The 20687-nt window shown below is 36.7% G+C and overlaps 1 protein-coding gene and 1 long non-coding RNA gene across 4 annotated transcripts in view; one reads left to right on the forward strand and one right to left on the reverse strand.

Moving 5' to 3' along the window:
* Positions 1-337: 337 nt before the first annotated feature.
* On the reverse strand, positions 338-10836 carry LOC122004836. 2 transcript variants are annotated; one of them, XM_042559653.1, is made up of 2 exons: positions 6393-10836; positions 338-1262 (listed from the first exon to the last, which is right to left on the reverse strand). In XM_042559653.1, the coding sequence occupies exons 1-2, from the start codon at positions 10750-10752 to the stop codon at positions 931-933; spliced, it is 4692 nt and encodes a 1563-aa protein (XP_042415587.1). In that variant the 5' UTR covers positions 10753-10836; the 3' UTR covers positions 338-930. The 2 variants fall into 2 exon arrangements, with proteins under 2 accessions (XP_042415587.1, XP_042415588.1); XM_042559654.1 differs by having other exon boundaries at positions 1141-1262; positions 7294-10836.
* A 5433-nt stretch (positions 10837-16269) lies between these two features.
* LOC122004837 overlaps positions 16270-20687 on the forward strand; it is a 29891-nt gene continuing 25473 nt past the window's right edge. For both annotated transcript variants that reach the window (XR_006118255.1, XR_006118254.1), the window contains exons 1-2: positions 16270-16564; positions 18743-18906. This is a non-coding gene — a long non-coding RNA (uncharacterized LOC122004837). The remainder of the gene's footprint in view (positions 16565-18742; positions 18907-20687) is intronic.

Here is a 20687-nt window from a genome sequence, read left to right on the forward strand (position 1 = left end):
ACAAGAGGAAAAGAGTTAAAATGCAGAATTAAGATCTAAAACAACTACAGTCAACCAACTACTACTCTTACTGCTAAACAATAACATTCTTCTCTAAGCCAAGTTCTGAATTTAATTACACTTAACAAATCCTATGAAATTACTACAACGAACACAAAGATTAAAACCTAATTACACTAACAGCAACTACTGGAATTACTACATCAAATAAAAACAGAACTAAGTCCACTAAAGAATTCTGCTGGAAATTTCTATATCAAAGAACAGTAATCAAAGCTGTAGCAACTACAAGACCAGGAACTATTTAAACTCAACAAAATCTACTGAAATGATTGAATTGAAAACCAGAATTGTAAACTAATTTTATTAACAGAAACTTGCTGGAAATTCTGCATTACAGAACAGGGAATAAAAGCAAAATTATGGAAAGAAACTGAGCTGTCCACTAAACTGTGCTACAAACGAAATCTAGATCTAGCTAAAAACAGTAATAAAATGCAAGATTAAAACTAAACCAATTCCAATCACAACCAATTCTTGAATCACAACTCTTGTCGTCACACAAGAGTCCTCACTTGAAACCTCAAATGCGAAATCCAGAAAAGCAGAAAAAAAACGCAGCTGATCTGTTTTCAGATCTGAACTCCGCTGATCTTGACCAAAGAAACCTCTCTGGAAGAGTACAGGTTCAGATCTGTGTGGAATTGTCGAAATCTGGATCTGAGATTCAGTTCTGTGCTCAGCAATGGCTTGCTGCAGGATGGTGGATGGCGGACTGATGTAAGTCGAAATCCATCAGAGAAACCTCTCTGATGTTCCCCGAATACAGAGGATGAACTCCTGCTATCATCACCGTTCAAACAGGAGTGGAGATGAAGATTGAATCCCAGCAAAATTTTCCGTCGAGACCTCTCCGGCGAACTTCCAGCTTCAGGAAAAATAGGTCAGCAGCTTCCTTGCATCTTCCTCTATGGATCTGTAGCTCAAGATGGGATTATCACTGGAATCGGGGGCTTGCGCGCGCGCTAACGGAGAAGAAATCGCCGATGGCACGATGAACAGTAGGCGCAGCCACTGTTCATCCGCGATTCTTTTGGGTTTTATACCAAGGTTTGAACCGGGATTTGCATTTGGTTTAGGGCTTAGTTTAGGAGGAAAATTAGGGATTTGATGAGAAGGTTTGACATGGGTTAGCTCAAGAGGAAAGCTCCATTTAATGGATCGGGCCCAATCCAAATTCTTGTAGTCCAATGAGCCTATTCCTTCAAAACAAATAAAGTACCATTATTAGATAGGATTCCACAAGAAATATATAGAAAATGCAACAATGCTCTAAATAATCCTCGACTCATAAGATATAAGATAAAACAAGAATTCATCATATGAGGAGATGCAAAATACTCAATTAAAGAGCCAAATTTATGCACAAAAATACTAACTATCAACTCCCCCACACTTAATCTTTTTGCTCGTCCCGGGCAAATGAACAAACTAAAAACACGACTTAAGTCGTACCCCCCTTTGCCTTCTTTAATCATATTCAGAAGATAGTAAAAAGAAGTCACCTAAAATTATGAAGTTCCAAAGACTCAAGCAAATGAACTCCATTCTTACTTCGGTTAATCACTCAATGATTTCATCCATCATGAATAAAATGAAAATAATAACACAACTAATTCTCACATGGTATTTTTCAGTGGCTCTCATCCTAATTTCAATTTCATGTAATGGTAGAGATCACTCAAGCTACTTATGGCAAAAGCACTACCATATGCTTGCTCTTCATCTAATTCTCACCTCCATCACAGATATCAAAATACATTCTTATGAAGGTTCATTAAAAGTAAAAGCAAAAGCAAAAGCAAAAGCAAATGGAAGCATTAGAATTAGAAAAGCCATAAAAAGAACAAAGGTTAAAGTAGAAGTGGAAGACATGGAGTTAGGATGCTATGTGATACTAATTTTCAGCCATGGCTTCCAATCCTGTACTCTTAGTCTTGATCAATGTTTTTGCAGATTTTTACTCATGGCAGATACTTTAATTAGTACTTCCTTGTTGGTCTCACTTCCGTTTCCAGCATTCTGCATTTAAATTTGAAAGTTGGCACATTTCCATGCTATATCCTTCATTCCCTCTTTTAATCTGCAGATTCAACAATTTTCAGAACTTTTTCAATTAAATAAAATAGATTTGGTTCTGCAGGTGGCTCCAAAATTTCTTTCACAACATTTGGTCAAGCTGTAATTTGATTCAGCCATTACATGCTATTGATTCCCTTCATTCTGTACCAAAATTGTATCAAAAGTACCTTGAATTCCATCCATTCGGATCAAAGACATCAAAAAGAACTTGTGCACAAAACTGAATATTCTTGAAAAATAAAGTTCAGTTCAGAATTGTAGCTGCAGTCCTTGCCATTTTCTCTTTTTTTTTTTATTGGAATCCTCCTTTGAATTTGATCTACAGCAAGACTTAACCCTATTTTCTGCAAATGACACAAGAATTCAACTCGAATTTTTAATTCCTACTAGCTGCAATTCTATAACAGACACAAACTGCAGAAATAGTTTCAGTTTCCAGTTTTCAACTTGTGTTTCTGTTTTTCATATCTATTTCACCACCTACAATTCATGCAAGTTGTAGAGAGACAAGATCATCATTTAATCGTACTCAAACAATAGCTGGGTTCTGATTTTCCAGTGATCCAATAGCTCTACACCATATAGCACAGTTTACTGCCATTCTGAATTTTTCATACAGCCCTCACTTTGTACCAACTACACATCATTAACTGCTCTCAAATCTCAACTCCTCTTCATCTAACTTCTTGTGATCCATATTAATGCATACTTCACAGAATTACAAGCTTCAGCAATTCTAACTGGTTACAACTTGATCCCCAGATTGGCACAGAAATAACCATCAGCAGAATTTCTGGGCATTCTGTTTAATTGCTCTTAACCTTTCCGAATCTGTTTGAACTTGAACCTTCAAAAGACTATCTTCTTATTTGATCCAAATACAGTTAATTGTCATTCAGTCCGATCAAGCTAAACTAATTAATGTATAAAACTCAGTATGCAGTCTTGCACATTCCTGCACATAACATCATATTTCTGCACATCATAGTTAAGAATTATCTGCACCTGTTTCTATCTCAGGACCAACATCCTTGCTCTCTCTTCTCTGATCTTACTTGTCCCATTTCGTTCCATCAGCACTTAAGAATCAATTAAACTGAATATATTTCAACTTCAGCTAACAACTCTCAGCTCTTGCAACTCTGCACAAATCTGCATTTTTGTGTTTCTGCACAAAACTGAATACATCCTTGCTCTCTCTTCTGAATGCATAACATCATATTTCTGCATTATTTTTTTTTTTTTTTCAGTTCTTGCAATTCTGTTTTTGTTTCTGCATTGCTGCCCCTTGATCCATTTTTTTTTTTTTTTTCATCCAATTCTGCACAGATTAGCCCTTCATCTAATTTCTCAACTGTCCAATGTTTCCTGCACACATGTACTCAGTTTCTTGAGATCAAAATGGACCTGACAAATCTGAAATACCATTTGTTTCTGCTTCTTGCAAGGCTTCCCTTGAACGTATCAGTCATTGAAATGCTGCATCAGATTTGTGATACACCTTGATACTAAATTCCAGCTCTGTCTGAAACTTAGGAATTGAAACTGAACACATTTCAACTCCAACTGACAATTCTCAGCTTGTTCATTAACTATCAGTATCACCTCTGATTACTGAAAAACATGATGTGCAAACACGAACAGCAGCAACCATTGTATCAGAATTTCAAAACTCAACTTCTACAGATTTCTGCAACCATAAGTTTAAACCAAATGAAGCAATTTCTGAATTCTGCAATTCTAGTTTTCACTTTCAAAAATGGAATTCTACTGTACTTCCTTCCAATGCATTACCACTTCACTGAATGCACAGATTGAACACGAATTCTGCTTCTGCAACCATTTTTTTTTTTTTTCAATTTGCTAATCTGATGTCTTAAACAGTTGACATTCCATTCCAATTTGCTTGAGAATTCCATTCCAATTCTGCACAGATTGAACACAAATTATGCTTCTGCAGCAATTTGGAATTAAGGTTCAGTTTCTGAAAATTTCAGAAACTGTATATCATTTTTCAGCTTCAGCAATTCAGTATCAGCAGAATGTTTTTCATATCAAGAACCAGCACTTCATTTCTTCTTCACAAAATGGCAAATTCCAGAATCTGAGTTCTGCTTTTCATCCAAATCTTGATGCTGATTATTCCATAAATTGAAATCATAACTTTCTTCCCTTAAAACAGGTCCTTCATTTGTTGTAAATGATTACTCTCAAAGACTAATTATTTCCCCCACACTTAAATTTTTGGCGTCCCGATCAAAATAAAAGCATCACACAACATCCCTTGTAACCATATCCAAGATAATAAAACAAAGGGAAAGATAAATAATATGATGATTTAGGAAAAGACAATTAGTGAAAACTAGTGGGGAATTGGAATAACCTTCATTCAAATGATTTAATCTCTGATCAAGTGGAATATTGAAAAGATTCAAGCAAGTTCTAGAGTGACAAAAACCATCAGTGCATCACACAAGTAGGCTCAATCCTCACTAGGCAAGCAAAAGTTATTATTTCAAATCATCAATTAGAATCCATCACTAAATGGTAACCTTACGCAAGCCTAGAATTCATTTATGCAACAAAGACTTGAAACTTCATGCTCAAATGTAACTTTATTTTAAAACCTCTAAAATGATATAAAGAAGTGTAAAGGAGGGGGGTGTACCATTTATTACTACTTGAAACTACCAAGTTTAGTTCCACGATACTCACAAGGACTTGATTCCTAAAAGTTGAATTATTAATTTTGAAAGCAAAATTATTAAGAAAACGAAAAAGTTAAACTAGCCACCAAAACATAAAGACAGGAACAAGTAAACAAGTGAATTATTAGAAAACATAAAAATTACCAAAACGAACAAGTGAATTATTCATGCAATTATGTAACAACATGTATATCTACGAAGACGAGAAATAATGAGAAATAGCAAGACTCCCCTTTCACATTGGATAGATGACCTCGGTACTGTTCATTTCTTGCATCACCATCCCATTTGCTCCTTCATGAAATATCTTTAGCCTATGTCCATTCACTTTGAATTTCCGATCAGTAGACTCTTCCTTTATCTCCAAGACTCCATAAGGGAAAATGTTAGTCACACTAAAGGGTCCTTCCCAACGAGATTTCAATGTGCCTTTCATCAATTTAAGCCGGGATTTATACAAAAGCACTTTGTCACCAATTTTGAACTCCTTCCCTATAATGTGTTTGTCATGAAAATTCTTGGTCTTTTCTTTGTAGATCCTTGAGTTCTCAAATGCCTCTAGTCTAATTTCTTCAAGTTCTTGGAGTTGTAATTTCCTCTCTTCTCCAGCTGTGCTAGCATCAAAATTACAAGCTTTCACTGCCCAAAATGCTCTATGTTCAATTTCCACTGGAAGGTGACAAGCTTTACCATACACCATCCTATATGGAGACATCCCTATGGGTGTTTTGAAAGCTGTCCTGTAAGCCCAAAGTGCATCATCTAATCTCTTACTCCAATCTTTCCTGTCAGGTCTCACTGTTTTCTCCAAAATTGACTTCACTTCTCTATTTGATACTTCTGCTTGTCCATTTGTTTGGGGATGATAGGGAGTAGAAATTCTATGTGAAACTCCATATCTGCTCAGCATAGCCTTCATGCGTCTGTTACAAAAATGTGATCCTTAATCACTAATTATTGCCCTGGGCACGCCAAACCTGCAGAAAATATGTGTCCTGACAAAACTACAAACAACTGAAGAATCATCAGTCCTGGTGGGGATGGCCTCCACCCATTTGGAAACATAATCAACTGCTAGCAAAATATATGAAAATCCAAAAGAGACAGGAAATGGGCCCATGAAATCAATACCCCACACATCAAAAACCTCACAAAATAGCAAAAAATGTTGAGACATTTCATTTCTAGGTCCTATGTTCCCAGTTCGTTGACACCTATCACATGATCTACAAAAAACATAGGCATCACGAAAAAGGGTGGGCCAGTACAATCCACACTCCAAAACTTTCCTTGCAGTCCTCTGTGGTCCGAAATGTCCCCCACACTCGAATGAATGACAAAATGTAAGTACCGACTGGAACTCGAAATCAGGTATGCATCTCCTAATAATCTGATCACTACAAAATTTCCACAGATAAGGATCATCCCACACATAATATTTCGAATCACTTCTCAATTTATCCTTTTGAGCTTTTGAAAATTGTGTAGGAAAAACATTACCTACTAAAAAATTAACCAGATCTGCATACCATGGAGACTCACCATGCACCCTGAAGAGCTGCTCATCTCTAAAATCATCATCAATAACCGTATTGTCCAAATCCCCTTCAATTCTGCTCAAATGATCTGCAACCAAGTTCTCCTTTCCACTCCTATCACGAATCTCCAAATCAAACTCCTGGAGGAGAAGCATCCATCTAATCAATCTGGGCTTAGCATCTGGCTTCTTAAGGAGAAACTTCAACGCTGCATGATCAGAAAATACAACCACGTGAGAACAAAGTAAATATGATCGAAATTTATCTAAAGCAAAAACAATGGCAAGAAGCTCTTTTTCTGTCGTGGTGTAGTTTGCTTGAGCAGAATCTAAGGTCTTCGATGCATAACAGATCACATGTGGTGCTCCCTCTACTCTCTGTGCAAGTACTGCCCCTATGGCAAAATTCGAAGCATCACACATCAGCTCAAAAGGTAAAGCCCAATCTGGTGGCCTGATGATAGGTGCAGAAATCAAAGCCTCCTTCAATCTCTGAAAAGCTTCCTTACACCTCTGATCAAACTGAAACTCCACATCTTTTTGAAGCAACTGAGACAGTGGAAGAGCAATCTTACTGAAGTCCCTAATAAATCTCCTATAGAATCCTGCATGGCCAAGAAAAGCTCGAACATCCCGCACGCATGCGGGGTAAGATAAGGAAGATATAGCGCTAACTTTAGCAGGATCTACCTCAATACCTCTCTTAGAGACTATGTGTCCTAAAACAATACCATGCTCAACCATAAAATGACATTTTTCAAAATTAAGTACCAAGTCAGTCTCAATGCATCTATCTAAAACCCTAGACAAATTTTCTAGACATGCATCAAATGATGAACCATATACAGAAAAATCATCCATGAAAATTTCCATGCAATGCTCTAATAAATCACCAAAAATACTTACCATGCATCGCTGAAAAGTTCCTGGAGCGTTGCATAATCCAAATGGCATCCGTCTGTAGGCAAATGTACCGAAAGGACAAGTGAAGGTGGTCTTCTCCTGATCCTCTGGGTCGATGCAAATCTGAAAATATCCCGTGTAACCATCTAGGAAGCAATAATGTGACTTGCCCGCTAGTCTCTCCAACATCTGATCAATAAAAGGTAGGGGGTAGTGGTCCTTTCTGCTTGCTTGGTTCAGCTTCCTATAGTCCACACAAACTCTCCAAGAATTCTTCACTCTGGTGGGCACTAACTCATTCTCTTCATTAGTCACAACTGTCACCCCTGATTTCTTTGGAACCACATGGATAGGACTTACCCACTTACTGTCAGAAATAGGGTAAATGATACCTGCCTGTAGAAGTCTAGTCACCTCTTTCTTTACCACATCAAGGATCAGCGGGTTAAGTCTCCTCTGGGGTTGTCTCACTGGTTTCACATCCTCCTCCAAGTAAATCCTGTGCATGCAAATAGAAGGACTAATACCAGGAATATCTGCTAAAGTCCATCCAATGGCCTTCCTGTGCTGCCTCAAAATCTCTAATAATCTGCTTTCTTGTTCTGGTTCTAGATTCTGGGCTATGATGACAGGTAGCTGCTGGTTCTCTCCTAAATAAGCATACTTCAAATGTGGCGGCAATGGCTTCAACTCATCCTGTGTCTTGTCAACTGAAAGCGATCCTAGGGGTAATGCTTCTCCTAAGCAATCCCCTACGCATAATTTCTCTTCTCTGGGCGATCCTAGGGATAGAGCTTCTCCTAAGCAATCCCCTACGCATAAATTATCTCTCTCACTCGGATATACTCCACAAGACTCATCATCCACTCCCAAGGCTGAAATATCCTCCTCTTCTGAAAACAAAAAATCACCTATACCACCCTCTGCAGCATCTGAGTCTGAATCAATCACTGAAAAGAAATTTATACTGTCCAGCTCCTCTGAAATATCCAGACTAAGAATTGAATGATCCTCTCTAGGATGCTTCATAGCGTCAAGAATACTGAATCGGACCACTGTGTCTCCTATCTCCATAGAAAGTGTGCCCGCATGAACATCAATCTTGGTCCTTGCAGTCTTCAAAAATGGTCGTCCAAGAATGAGTGGAGATCTACTGGCCAGATAGTCTCCCTCCATATCAAGGATATAAAAATCTGCAGGAAAGATAAGTTCTCTCACCTTAACCAATACATCTTCAATAACTCCAGCTGGGTGAGTCTGACTGCGGTCAGCTAACTGAATGACTACTCCTGTAGGTTGTAATGGTCCAATCCCTAATGTCTGAAAAACTGATTTTGGCATCACATTAATTGAAGCTCCCAAATCCAGCATGGCATCTTTAAACAAATTACTCCCAATCTCACAAGGAACTGTAAAAACTCCAGGATCTTCGCATTTCTGAGGAACTGTTTGAAGAAGTGCAGACACATTCTTTCCCATGCTAATTAACTCATTCCCCTTCAATTTCTTCTTGTGCACACAAAGATCCTTCAAAAATTTTGCATATTTTGGAATTTGCTTGATCATTGTGAGTAAAGGAACATTTACTTCTACCTTGCTAAATAAATCCACAAGCTCTTGGAACTCCTTTGCTTTCTCCTCCTCTACATTCTTCCTTGGTTGAACTTTGCGTTGAGGGAAAGGCAATGGAATGCTCTGCTCTGAATTCTGAAATCCTGCATTTCCAGATTTGCTGCTTTCTGAAGTTGTTGCTGTTGGAAAATGTTCAGCTAGACAAGAGTTGCTGGAAAAATCTGGCATCAGATTTCCACCTCCTTGTGAATGTTCCAAACCGTATGGATCAATGTGAATTGGATTAGAACTTGAAACTGGCACATTCTGCACTTCTGGAAGTCCTTCATTGCTGGAACCGGATGGCTGAATTTCTGAAAAATTTTCAGCAGCAGCTCTTCCTCTTGAAGATTCTGAAACTTTTCTCCCACTCCTTAAAGTTAATGCACTAACGTTCCCTTTAGGATTCGGAATTGTTTGAGATGGTAATTGACTCGATCCCTGAGCTTGAATCTGATTAATGCTAGAAGCCAATTGCCCAATCTGCCTTTCCTGATTTTGTTGCTGCTGAAGAATTTGTTGCATTAATTCCTCCAATCTAGCTTGCTGTGGATCTGAATTTGAAACATTATTGGAAATTCCTTGAGTTAAACTCATCTTTGTAGGTGCTGGAAGTGCTGGAATTGCTTGCTGGAAATTCTGATTTTGAGATTGATAATGCTGATTCTGATTCTGATTCTGAAATTGCTGATAAGGCTGATACGATTGCTGATATTGATTTGCAGGTTGGTAATGATGCTGAAAACCTTGCTGGAAATTCTGATTATGCTGCTGGAAATTCTGATTTTGCTGCTGGAAACCTTGCTGAGGTTGCTGGAAATTGCTGGAATTGTGGCTGAAATGCTGATTTGAAGATGGATGTTGATAGAATAAATTGCCATACTTCAAATTTGGATGATCTCTCCAACCCGGATTATATGTAGATGAATACGGGTCATGTTTTTGTTGGAACTGAGCTCTAGAGAATGCTGCCAAAGATTCATCTTGATGGAGATTTGGACAAAGTTCTGAAAGGTGATCTTGACTCGAACAAATGCTACAAACTATGCTTTGTTTACATGGAAATTGCATATTCGGCACAACAGAAGGTTGAGTAGCATTGTTCAAAGCTAATTGTTTCACCAAGGTCGTTAATTCCATCAATGAATTCTTTATCTCCTTTTGTTCATTAGAAACCATTTGAACCTCACCAACTCCTCTAGTAGTGAGTGCTCTACTTCCAAATTGCTGTGAATTTTCAGCCATGTTCGAAATTAGCTCCCGTGCTTGCTCTGGAGTTTTGTTCACTAAAGCTCCTCCGGCTGCTGCATCTATCATACTTCTGTCCATAGGTAATAAACCCTCATAGAAGTATTGGACTAGTAACTGCTCACTGATTTGGTGTTGAGGACAACTTGAACATAATTTCTTAAATCTCTCCCAATAGTCATATAATGTCTCTCCCACCACTTGCTGAATCCCACAGATGCTTTTCCTAATAGTTGCAGTCCTTGAGGCTGGAAAGAATTTCTCCAAGAAAGCCTTCTTCATATCAATCCATGAAGTAATAAATCCCGGTGGTAAATAATACAACCAATCTTTTGCTACTCCAGTAAGTGAAAATGGAAAAGCCCTTAGCTTGATATCCTCTTCTGAAATTCCTTGTGGCTTCATGGTTGAACAAACCACATGGAATTCATGCAAATGTCTGTTTGGGTCTTCTCCAGATAATCCTTGATATTTGGGAAGCAAATGAATCAACCCTGATCTCAGCTCAAAATCACCAGCTAAAGTTGGGTAAGTGATACATGAATACTTGAAAGCCTCATCAGGAGCTGCAAGCTCCTTCATTGTCCTACTATGATCAGCCATGGGGGTATCTGAAGATGATAAAGAACTTCCTGAGTCCTCTGAAATTTTCTCCTGAATTCTCAAAGCTCTGAAGGTCCTTTCAATTTCGGATCAATATCAAGTAACTTATCACATGAAGACCTGGTCATACCACCAAAATCAATAATTAGAACAAAAGTGGATAGACAATAAAATCAAGAAAGTGAAAACAAAGAAAAGAATAAACTATGCACAATCTAAAAACAAACTAACTCTACTAGCTTCCCCGGCAACGGCGCCAAAATTTGGTAATGGTCAATCATCAAATTAACAATTTAATATTGAAAACTCTCTATTCATAAAAAACGATGATGTAGTACGAGTCCCAAGTCGAATCTCACAAGGAAACTAATAGTAGAATGCTTGATCTTAGATTAGAATTATTTATCTTTTGAGGTTTTCTCCTGATAAAATTGAAGTGTTTAGATTTGTTTCAAATCCTAAGTTAAGAATTGAAATGCAATTAATAAAACTGATCTTAAGCAACAATTAAATCCTAGATAAAGAAAACTAACGTACTTTGTGATTTAGAAACTAAAAGAGATATAACAGAATTAAATTTGCAGAAATAAAAGTGCAGAAATAGAGCTAGAGAAACAAGAGGAAAAGAGTTAAAATGCAGAATTAAGATCTAAAACAACTACAGTCAACCAACTACTACTCTTACTGCTAAACAATAACATTCTTCTCTAAGCCAAGTTCTGAATTTAATTACACTTAACAAATCCTATGAAATTACTACAACGAACACAAAGATTAAAACCTAATTACACTAACAGCAACTACTGGAATTACTACATCAAATAAAAACAGAACTAAGTCCACTAAAGAATTCTGCTGGAAATTTCTATATCAAAGAACAGTAATCAAAGCTGTAGCAACTACAAGACCAGGAACTATTTAAACTCAACAAAATCTACTGAAATGATTGAATTGAAAACCAGAATTGTAAACTAATTTTATTAACAGAAACTTGCTGGAAATTCTGCATTACAGAACAGGGAATAAAAGCAAAATTATGGAAAGAAACTGAGCTGTCCACTAAACTGTGCTACAAACGAAATCTAGATCTAGCTAAAAACAGTAATAAAATGCAAGATTAAAACTAAACCAATTCCAATCACAACCAATTCTTGAATCACAACTCTTGTCGTCACACAAGAGTCCTCACTTGAAACCTCAAATGCGAAATCCAGAAAAGCAGAAAAAAAACGCAGCTGATCTGTTTTCAGATCTGAACTCCGCTGATCTTGACCAAAGAAACCTCTCTGGAAGAGTACAAGTTCAGATCTGTGTGGAATTGTCGAAATCTGGATCTGAGATTCAGTTCTGTGCTCAGCAATGGCTTGCTGCAGGATGGTGGATGGCGGACTGATGTAAGTCGAAATCCATCAGAGAAACCTCTCTGATGTTCCCCGAATACAGAGGATGAACTCCTGCTATCATCACCGTTCAAACAGGAGTGGAGATGAAGATTGAATCCCAGCAAAATTTTCCGTCGAGACCTCTCCGGCGAACTTCCAGCTTCAGGAAAAATAGGTCAGCAGCTTCCTTGCATCTTCCTCTATGGATCTGTAGCTCAAGATGGGATTATCACTGGAATCGGGGGCTTGCGCGCGCGCTAACGGAGAAGAAATCGCCGATGGCACGATGAACAGTAGGCGCAGCCACTGTTCATCCGCGATTCTTTTGGGTTTTATACCAAGGTTTGAACCGGGATTTGCATTTGGTTTAGGGCTTAGTTTAGGAGGAAAATTAGGGATTTGATGAGAAGGTTTGACATGGGTTAGCTCAAGAGGAAAGCTCCATTTAATGGATCGGGCCCAATCCAAATTCTTGTAGTCCAATGAGCCTATTCCTTCAAAACAAATAAAGTACCATTATTAGATAGGATTCCACAAGAAATATATAGAAAATGCAACAATGCTCTAAATAATCCTCGACTCATAAGATATAAGATAAAACAAGAATTCATCATATGAGGAGATGCAAAATACTCAATTAAAGAGCTAAATTTATGCACAAAAATACTAACTATCAGTAGCAGAAGCAAAGCGTGCGTCGCTTCCTCTGCATTACTTCAAGTGTATAAATACACTTCCTCTGCTCCTTCTCAACTTACTCCGAAAAAAAAGAAAGCATGCCTATGCTCTCTGCTTTCTCCTTCTTTTTCTTCTTCTTCTTCTTTCCGAGTTCTGAGGCTTGGTTCTGCGATCTAAGGTTGATTCCGAGTGCGGCGTTCGTCTTAGAGTGCACCTACGAACGGCGCGAGGCGTTGTCGGATCTTGGGAGGATTTTGCCAGAGAGCCTTTGCACCGTGTGCGGCAATAAATTCTCTAAAAACAGTCGGCAAGCCCGACGCTTCAACCGGAGATACACAAATTCTTAACCTTACTCTTATTACCGTTTATTGCATGCTTGTCATTTATTGGTGCAATTATAGATTACTGTGTTAGCATAATCATATCAAAACATTCTTAACCTTACGCTTACCACCGCCTAACGCATGACTCTCACTTTATTGGTGCAATCACTAGCTTACATGTGTTGTTATTGCTAGGCAAAGCTCCTCGTAATTTATCTCTCTTCCAGACAGTAAAGGACTATCATAGAAGGGTTGCCAAGATGACGATTTCACCTTTACTTGTCAATGTGAGTATTATTTGTAGTTAATGATGTTTTAAGCTTGTGAGTCCTAGTTTGGCTGTGTTATTTGACCATCTTGCTTTGTGTCATTTGCTCTGCCACTTGTGAAATTCTTTCAGTAATTAGCATTGTGTTTTTCAACTTAGTTTTGAACGTATGCATTGTTATTAAGTGGTCACTTCTTCCCCGAAGTGCTACTTGTTATGTGGCACCGCAGGAAGCTGCATGTTTGGTTTATATTTAATTATGACCCAGGAAAATAGATTGAATAGGTTTAACTTTTAAGTAGAAATCTTTATGGACAAAATCAACTTTTTAAAAAGAGATAATTCCCATTCTTCGTTATATGTCAAGTATGTAACTTTGTTTTTCAATAGTTGACTTTGACAAATTTCCCCTTTTCCAATATTATAATAGTCCGAGTAATCTAATGTGTTTAATACATAAAATGGAAAAAAAGAAATCAAGTTTCATTTGGTCAAGCTCTCTCATGTGCTAAGACTTTTCCCAGCTTCTGGACATATATACTCCCATCATAGTCTCCATTCAAACGAAAATAACATACTTATCCAAGAAACCCCTTGAAGTTTATAATTGTGAGACAAACATACAGATGGGATTTACTCAAGGACATGACAACTTTCTCTTGAATAAAAAAAATAAAAGTTTGTAAGAGGGTGGTTTAACCGCATTGCTTGCTTGTGAATTTTTAGATTTCTTTCTCAGTTTTGTCAATGTATTTTTTTTATCCTATAGTTTCATATCAGATTTGTGTAGAGGCTCATAGAAAGCCCAGGAAGCACCAGTTTCAGTCAGTTGAATGTTTACGAATTGCTTAGAATAATAAAATGACTGAGAAACTATTGCTTTTTCTTCTGTTGATTAATCGATGTAATTTATTGATCACTTTTTATTGAAATATATTATTGAGCGATGAGAGAAGGAAATGAAGACCTTCGATTTTAGAATGGTTTGATGCACGAACATTTAAAACCCTTGCCATCAACTATGTTGAAAAATTTTCTTGCGATCGAAAGGGTGGAAGGATTCGTGTTTAAAAAAATGCGTAGCTTTGAAATTATAAAAGCAGAAACTCTAAATCTAAAACAGAGTTGTCCTAGTTGAAAATCTTGAATATTATATTCTGTGTTTGTATTAGTACATTGACTCTAGCTATCTACCTTTAGTAAAGATTTGCATAAGAGCAGCGATGCACTAAGATTATAAACTATACGAGGGAAAATATATATAGTAGTTTGAACTATAATTAAAAACAAAAGAAGAAATAAAAAACAAATTGTGGGTAAAAATGAAATTTACATAATTTTATTTAAAATCAATTAAAATTGGAGATACAAATAAATCATGAGGATAATTTATTCTAATACAACGTCCATTGAAAAAGTCAAAGAGTTTGTAATAAATCTTGCAAATATTCTCAAATAATCTAGTGACATTTACACACAAGAATCAGTAGAAATACATATAACAGTCAGTATAACCCCTAGAAACACGTATACACATTAAAAAAAACATATTTTTTCCAACCAAAATTAATAGACGATAATTTTAAAATGATAGTGAAATTCAAGGTATACTTTTACAATTCTTAGCATTATTTGTATCCACAGAGGTGTCACGTGATACTACGAACTTGGGGAGGCGTCAGATCCCGTGATCTTCATTGAGAGTTGCTTTTCCCCCTCCCGATCTGACACACACCTCTCTTCTTCTCCCTGCCAAATGACGCATGTAGCTCCTCCTCTTTTTTTTTTTTTTTTTTTTAAATTTTTATTTAATTTTAATTTTTTAATTAATTTTGTTTAAAAATAACTCTCAGTATATTTTAAATTTTCTTTTTTTTTTAATTAATTTAATTTATTATTTTTTATCAATACTTATTTTTTCAGTTTTATATAAATTTTATTTAGTTTTTATTTTTTAATTAATTTAATTTATTAATTTATTTAGTTTTATTTTTTAATTAATTTTGTTTATTATTTTTCATTAATACTTATATTTTTTAAATTTTATTTAAGTTTTATTTTTAATTAATTTTATTTATTATTTTTTTAATATTTATTTCTTTAATCAATTTTATTTATTATTATTGTTATCAAATTTTTTTAATTTTTTTAATTTTATATAATTTTTAAATTACTCCTTTCCTGTAAATTACCCTCCTAATTTGACACTTAAATTATCCTCATCCAACTATTGATACATGTCATAATCTTCTCTCCCTTTAAATCATCCCTCACTCCAACCATTGACATGGTTAGAGGATAAGTAATTTAAAGAGGATGAGAGATTCTGACATGTGTTATGTGTCAATGGTTGGAGGGAGGGATAATTTAAAGGGAGAGAAGATTATGACTTGTGTCAATAGTTGGATGAGGGGTAATTTAAGTATCAAATTAGAAAGATAATTTACAGGAAGAGAGTAATTTAAAAATTATATAAAATAAAAAAAATTTAAAAAATTTGATAATAATAATAATAAACAAAATTAATTAAAGAAATAAAACTAAATAAATATTAAAAAATAATAAATAAAACTTAAATAAAATTTAAAAAATATAAGTATTAATGAAAAACAATAAACAAAATTAATTTAAAAATAAAACTAAAAAAATTAATAAATATATATAAATATTAATGAAAAATAATAAATAAAATTGATTAAAAAATTAAAATTAAATAGAAATTTAAAAATATATGAGTATGAATGAAAAAATTAATAAATTAAATTAAATTTAAAAATAAAACTAAAAAAAAATCAAAAAAAAATCAAAAAAGATAGAGGGGCAGAACAGACATTTAAAGGGGAGAGAGAGAGAGGGGGGAGGGGAGGTGCGCGTGTCAGGGAAGGGGGGAAAAGCAATTTACATCTTCATTATGGCTCTGACACTGTTCAGAAAGCAACGGGTAGAAGTAAATTGACAGAGAGCTTCCTCACCAAGACGGTACATGGCATCACGACGATCGGAGGGGGAGGGCAACAGAGAATGCAGTGATATGGCGAAGAAGGGTTGCAAGTGAGAAAAGGATCGGTGAGGATCGAGAGCTCAGGAGGCAGTGAGAGTTGCAGATCTCATGTGCCTTTTACTCTTTTTCTACATCTCCAAGGATATCAAGTGAGGAGGCGGTGAGTGAACTGTAGTAGCATTGGTGGTTGGCAAAATATTACTGTTGTTTTGGTATTTATTCTAGTCTTCGATTTGGGTTTTTGTTGAAATGTAGTTCTGGTTTCGGGTTTGCATCTTGATTCAGCTCCTGATGTTGTTTCTCTTTTCCCGGATAAACGTGTAGATGAATGTTTCTTCGATTTGGGTTTTTGTTGAAATGTAGTTCTGGTTTCGGGTTTGCATCTTGATTCAGCTCCTGATATTGTTTCTCTTTTCCCGGATAAACGTGTAGATGACTGTTTGTTTTCTGAGTGTTTGTTTTTTCTTTTCCCTGATAAACTTGTTTAGCATTTCTTTTCGGAAGTCAATCTTCCTAACTCTGCCTGTATACTCAAATATACTCTGATTTCTCCTTATTTATTTTGTAGCCTTTTATAGTTTAAAGGATAAACTCAGTTGAACTTATTCAGTCATTTTGACATGTTAGCTGAATCTATTTGAGCTAGGTTTGTGAACTGAATATGATTTCTGAACTCAACTTTTTTAACTTTGGATCTCGACTTTTGAACGTAACCTAACTTAATCACTGAACTTGGTCTAATTGAACTCAAGATCACTTTAAACTTAATCTCTAGACTTCGTAAGGGCACTTTTGAATTTGAACCGTAGAGCACAACTTAGTAACTGATTATAACCCTCTGAATTTTACTAGACTTTCAATTTTTAGCCTAAGACTTCCAACTTTGTGCCTAGATTAGATATGAGCTCTTTTGAACCTGAATCTTGTAATTGAACTTAGTATCTGATTTTATATTGTGAAGTATACTTGTCTTATAAACATTTTTCCTTACTATTTACTTTGAATATAATCAGGACTTTTAAATTTAACTTAGTCTCTGAACTTCAACTTGTCTAACTGAACTTTGTTAAATTAAATCCTAATAAATGTTAATATATATACAAAATCAAAATTTAAAAAGAAAATATTAATTTTACAATTTAAATTATAACGATTAGATTATAAAACACGCACGAATTTTTAAGGTGTCTTGGTTAAACAACTTGATTTCAAATTTGAATGGTTTTTTTTGGTTGGGCGCTCAACCACACATGCAACATGCAAATGCTTTTTGTTAAAAAAAAATTTTAAAAAAAAAACCCTATGGAATAATATTAATTTTAAAGATATCAATTTTGTTAAAATATTAATAAAAAATATAGCAATTAAAAAAATTTTAAAATTTGTCTACAAATAGATAATGAAATTATTCTTCTAAAAAAATCACGATCTAATTAATTTTGAACAAAAATATTGCGAAACAATTTATTTGAAAATATTAGACAATTTTAAACACGAATTTTTTTTTTAAATCAAATAATATATGTGTAAGGATTTTATCTAGGCATGATTTTAGCAACATATTTTTATAATAATTTTTTAATTTGACCCTTATGAAATTGTCAGTTCCAGTTAAGTCCTTTAAATTTCGAGAAATATTTGAACATGTCAAATTATGCAAATCTTCTAGTTTGCATGTATTTGCTAAGATTAATTTCAGCTTCACATTTTCTTTTTCTAAATTAACCATGTTTTTAGAAAGTATTTTAAAGAACTGGTATGATTGTTCAGAAGATAAAACACTTACCTCACTTAGTGTTGGTATTTTGTTGTCCGATGTTTCTATTTTTAAAAATACAGGACTATTGAGATATATGTTAACAATTGCATTCTATCGATTTGTTGTATTTATTTGTATTTCATTTTATTTCTTTTGCACGATCATATATGTTTTAATATTTTGTTCTTCCTTAGTTGTCAGCTATTGTTTTTTAATTTTTGGTTTTTCTGATTTACTTGCTCTGTTTTGTTAAATCCTGTTTCTTTTGTTTCAAGTTATTTTATATATATATCTGTATGAAATATAACACAACACATTATTGATAAGGAAATATATGCAGGTACTCCTCATAATCACTAGGATTTCTTTCTTTTTTAGTTAGGAAATTAAAGAGAAAAGATATTAGTTTAGACATCAAATAAGGTTGATATTTGATTATATTAAATTTGAGTTTAATAGATGATCCAAAAGAAATCTGGTATTTGTTCTGTCTCTTTCACTTTGGATCATATGTTGTGATCTATGACATGATTGTTGGGAAACTAGAAGCTAAACAGTGAATGGTTGATGTTTTGATAGGTATCAACTTTTCTTGTGGAGTGAGATTGTGAGATGTTCCAGATTGGCCGAAGAAATGAGGATAAGTCGAGTATGATTTGGCTTACCCATGGAACTTCAAGAAGAAGGGAAAAAAAGCATTTTGGGCCTTTCACATTTGGCATGGGAGGTATTGGAAAGATTTTGTAAGTAAACTATATTTTTTATTTTTCATGCAATTTTATTTTGACATGAACGTAAGATTACCAACCCTAAATTGAGCATATAAAAAAATTAGTCTCGATCATTTCTTCTTTTATGCTCCCAAACCCTAAACTCTAAACCCTAAACCCAAAAACGTTGCCTGATCTTCCACCAAGGCCCATATGTCTTTCGCCAAGGCCCAGACCAGGGATATAAGCGGCTCGGGGAGGACTAACCGATTGGAGGGGCGTTGGGGTAGTAGGTCGGGCTGTACGTGGGGCCCAGGGATGAACAGGGGTAGCCGGCCGAGGTGGACGCGCAGCCCAGGGCGAGCAGGGATAGCCGACCGGGGGGGGGGGTCGCACAGCCCGGGGGCGAGTAGGGCGAGCCATAGGAGCAGGTCGGATGCCAGAAGACCCTCGTCGAGCAGGTCGGGGTGGGGGATTAGCCGTGGAAGCCCCATTGATTGAAGTCGAAGATGAGTGGGGAAGTGCTCTTCTTTGCAAGATAACTCGGCCACGCCTCATTATTTCCATATCGCTCAGTGGAAGGGGCTGAACCTTCGAAGCGTGGGTTAAGATTTCAGCTACACAAGATAAAGTGTGAAATTAGTTGCCGTAGAGAAAATGAAATGCCCATGAAGTGATAACAGAACGGAAAGAGAGGCTTACCCAGGGAACGAGGCGTCTCAAGGGTTAGATAACTCAGGCGAAAATAGGACAACAGTTCCTCCTCAAATAATAGACGTTGATTCTGTCCGAGCGCTGAGTCGACGGACGCTGGGGACGTGGCATGCTTCACTGTCTCCGACTGGTGGCGTAGATCTCCGGCCAACCTGCAAAGAAGCCGAGCCGTGAGGGGTTTCCCGACGACGACCCTCCGATGCTCAAGTTAGGCAACGAGAGAGACACCGTAATGGGGCTACAGTAAATATTTGCCCATACCTTCGTCGACGTCTGGGGTCCTTATATAGGACCCCAGGGAAGCACGGGCATGCATCCCGATACGTGCACGCTTCCCCAAACATACCTTAACGAGTCTGTGTCAGAAAAGTACCTCTGGCGCCATTCCGCAATCGTCCGAGCATATCCCGGATGTGACGGTGGAAGCTTCCACCGTATGATCCTGTGTACGGATCGACCGCCAACTCTGATGCATGTCGGCGGCAGACGTCGCGAGGATGATATTATCCCCTGTCTCCTTTGTCCTCTTGCGATTCCTGTCTGTTCCAGGCCCGAGCGGTTCGGTCGCTCGGTGAGCATATCACTTCTACCTCGGTCGTATGCTCGGATGAGATTGCTCCTGCCTCTGTTGCCGAGTGCCCCGGCTGAATGGACATCCCGCTCGGCCTTAAAACCTTTTTACCTTGAGCATTGGAAACCCGACCCCCAGTCGGGTTGTCTTCATTCGGTTCAGGGGATTCATGGTCGGTCGGCCTGCATCGCCCGGTCGATCGGCCAGAAATGTCCGGTCGGTCGGCCTGCTTCGTCCGCTCGGTTATATCTCAAGGTTGAATCTCCTGACATTTGACCTCCACGTGCCGTTGACCTTCCGTCCACGAGGGTCCCTCGTCCTTATCACCGGATCAGACGCGTTAAGTTCAGCTGCGAGCCGACCAAGCGAGACGAGGCTTCTATGTAAGAAGAGTCAAGATGAAACTCCCCTAGTTCGGGAGATGGAGGAAGCGACTGTTGCCATCGCAAGGGCCACTCCACCTCGTGAGGAAAGATAATGAAGAAAAATTTGTCCCTCCAGCTCGGGTCGGAAGTCGGTGGGGATGAGA

The sequence above is a fragment of the Zingiber officinale genome, chromosome 7B (genome assembly GCF_018446385.1).
Source record: "Zingiber officinale cultivar Zhangliang chromosome 7B, Zo_v1.1, whole genome shotgun sequence".
Lineage (NCBI taxonomy): Eukaryota > Viridiplantae > Streptophyta > Magnoliopsida > Zingiberales > Zingiberaceae > Zingiber > Zingiber officinale.

Excerpts from the sequence above, each read along its gene's own strand:
- LOC122004836 (XM_042559653.1), bottom strand. The coding sequence starts at position 10,752 with ATGGCTGATCATAGTAGGACAATGAAGGAGCTTGCAGCTCCTGATGAG. Across the intron at positions 1,263-6,392 it reads GCAGCTCTTCAGGGTGCATG|GAATAGGCTCATTGGACTAC; the intron begins GTGAGTCTCCAT and ends TTTGTTTTGAAG.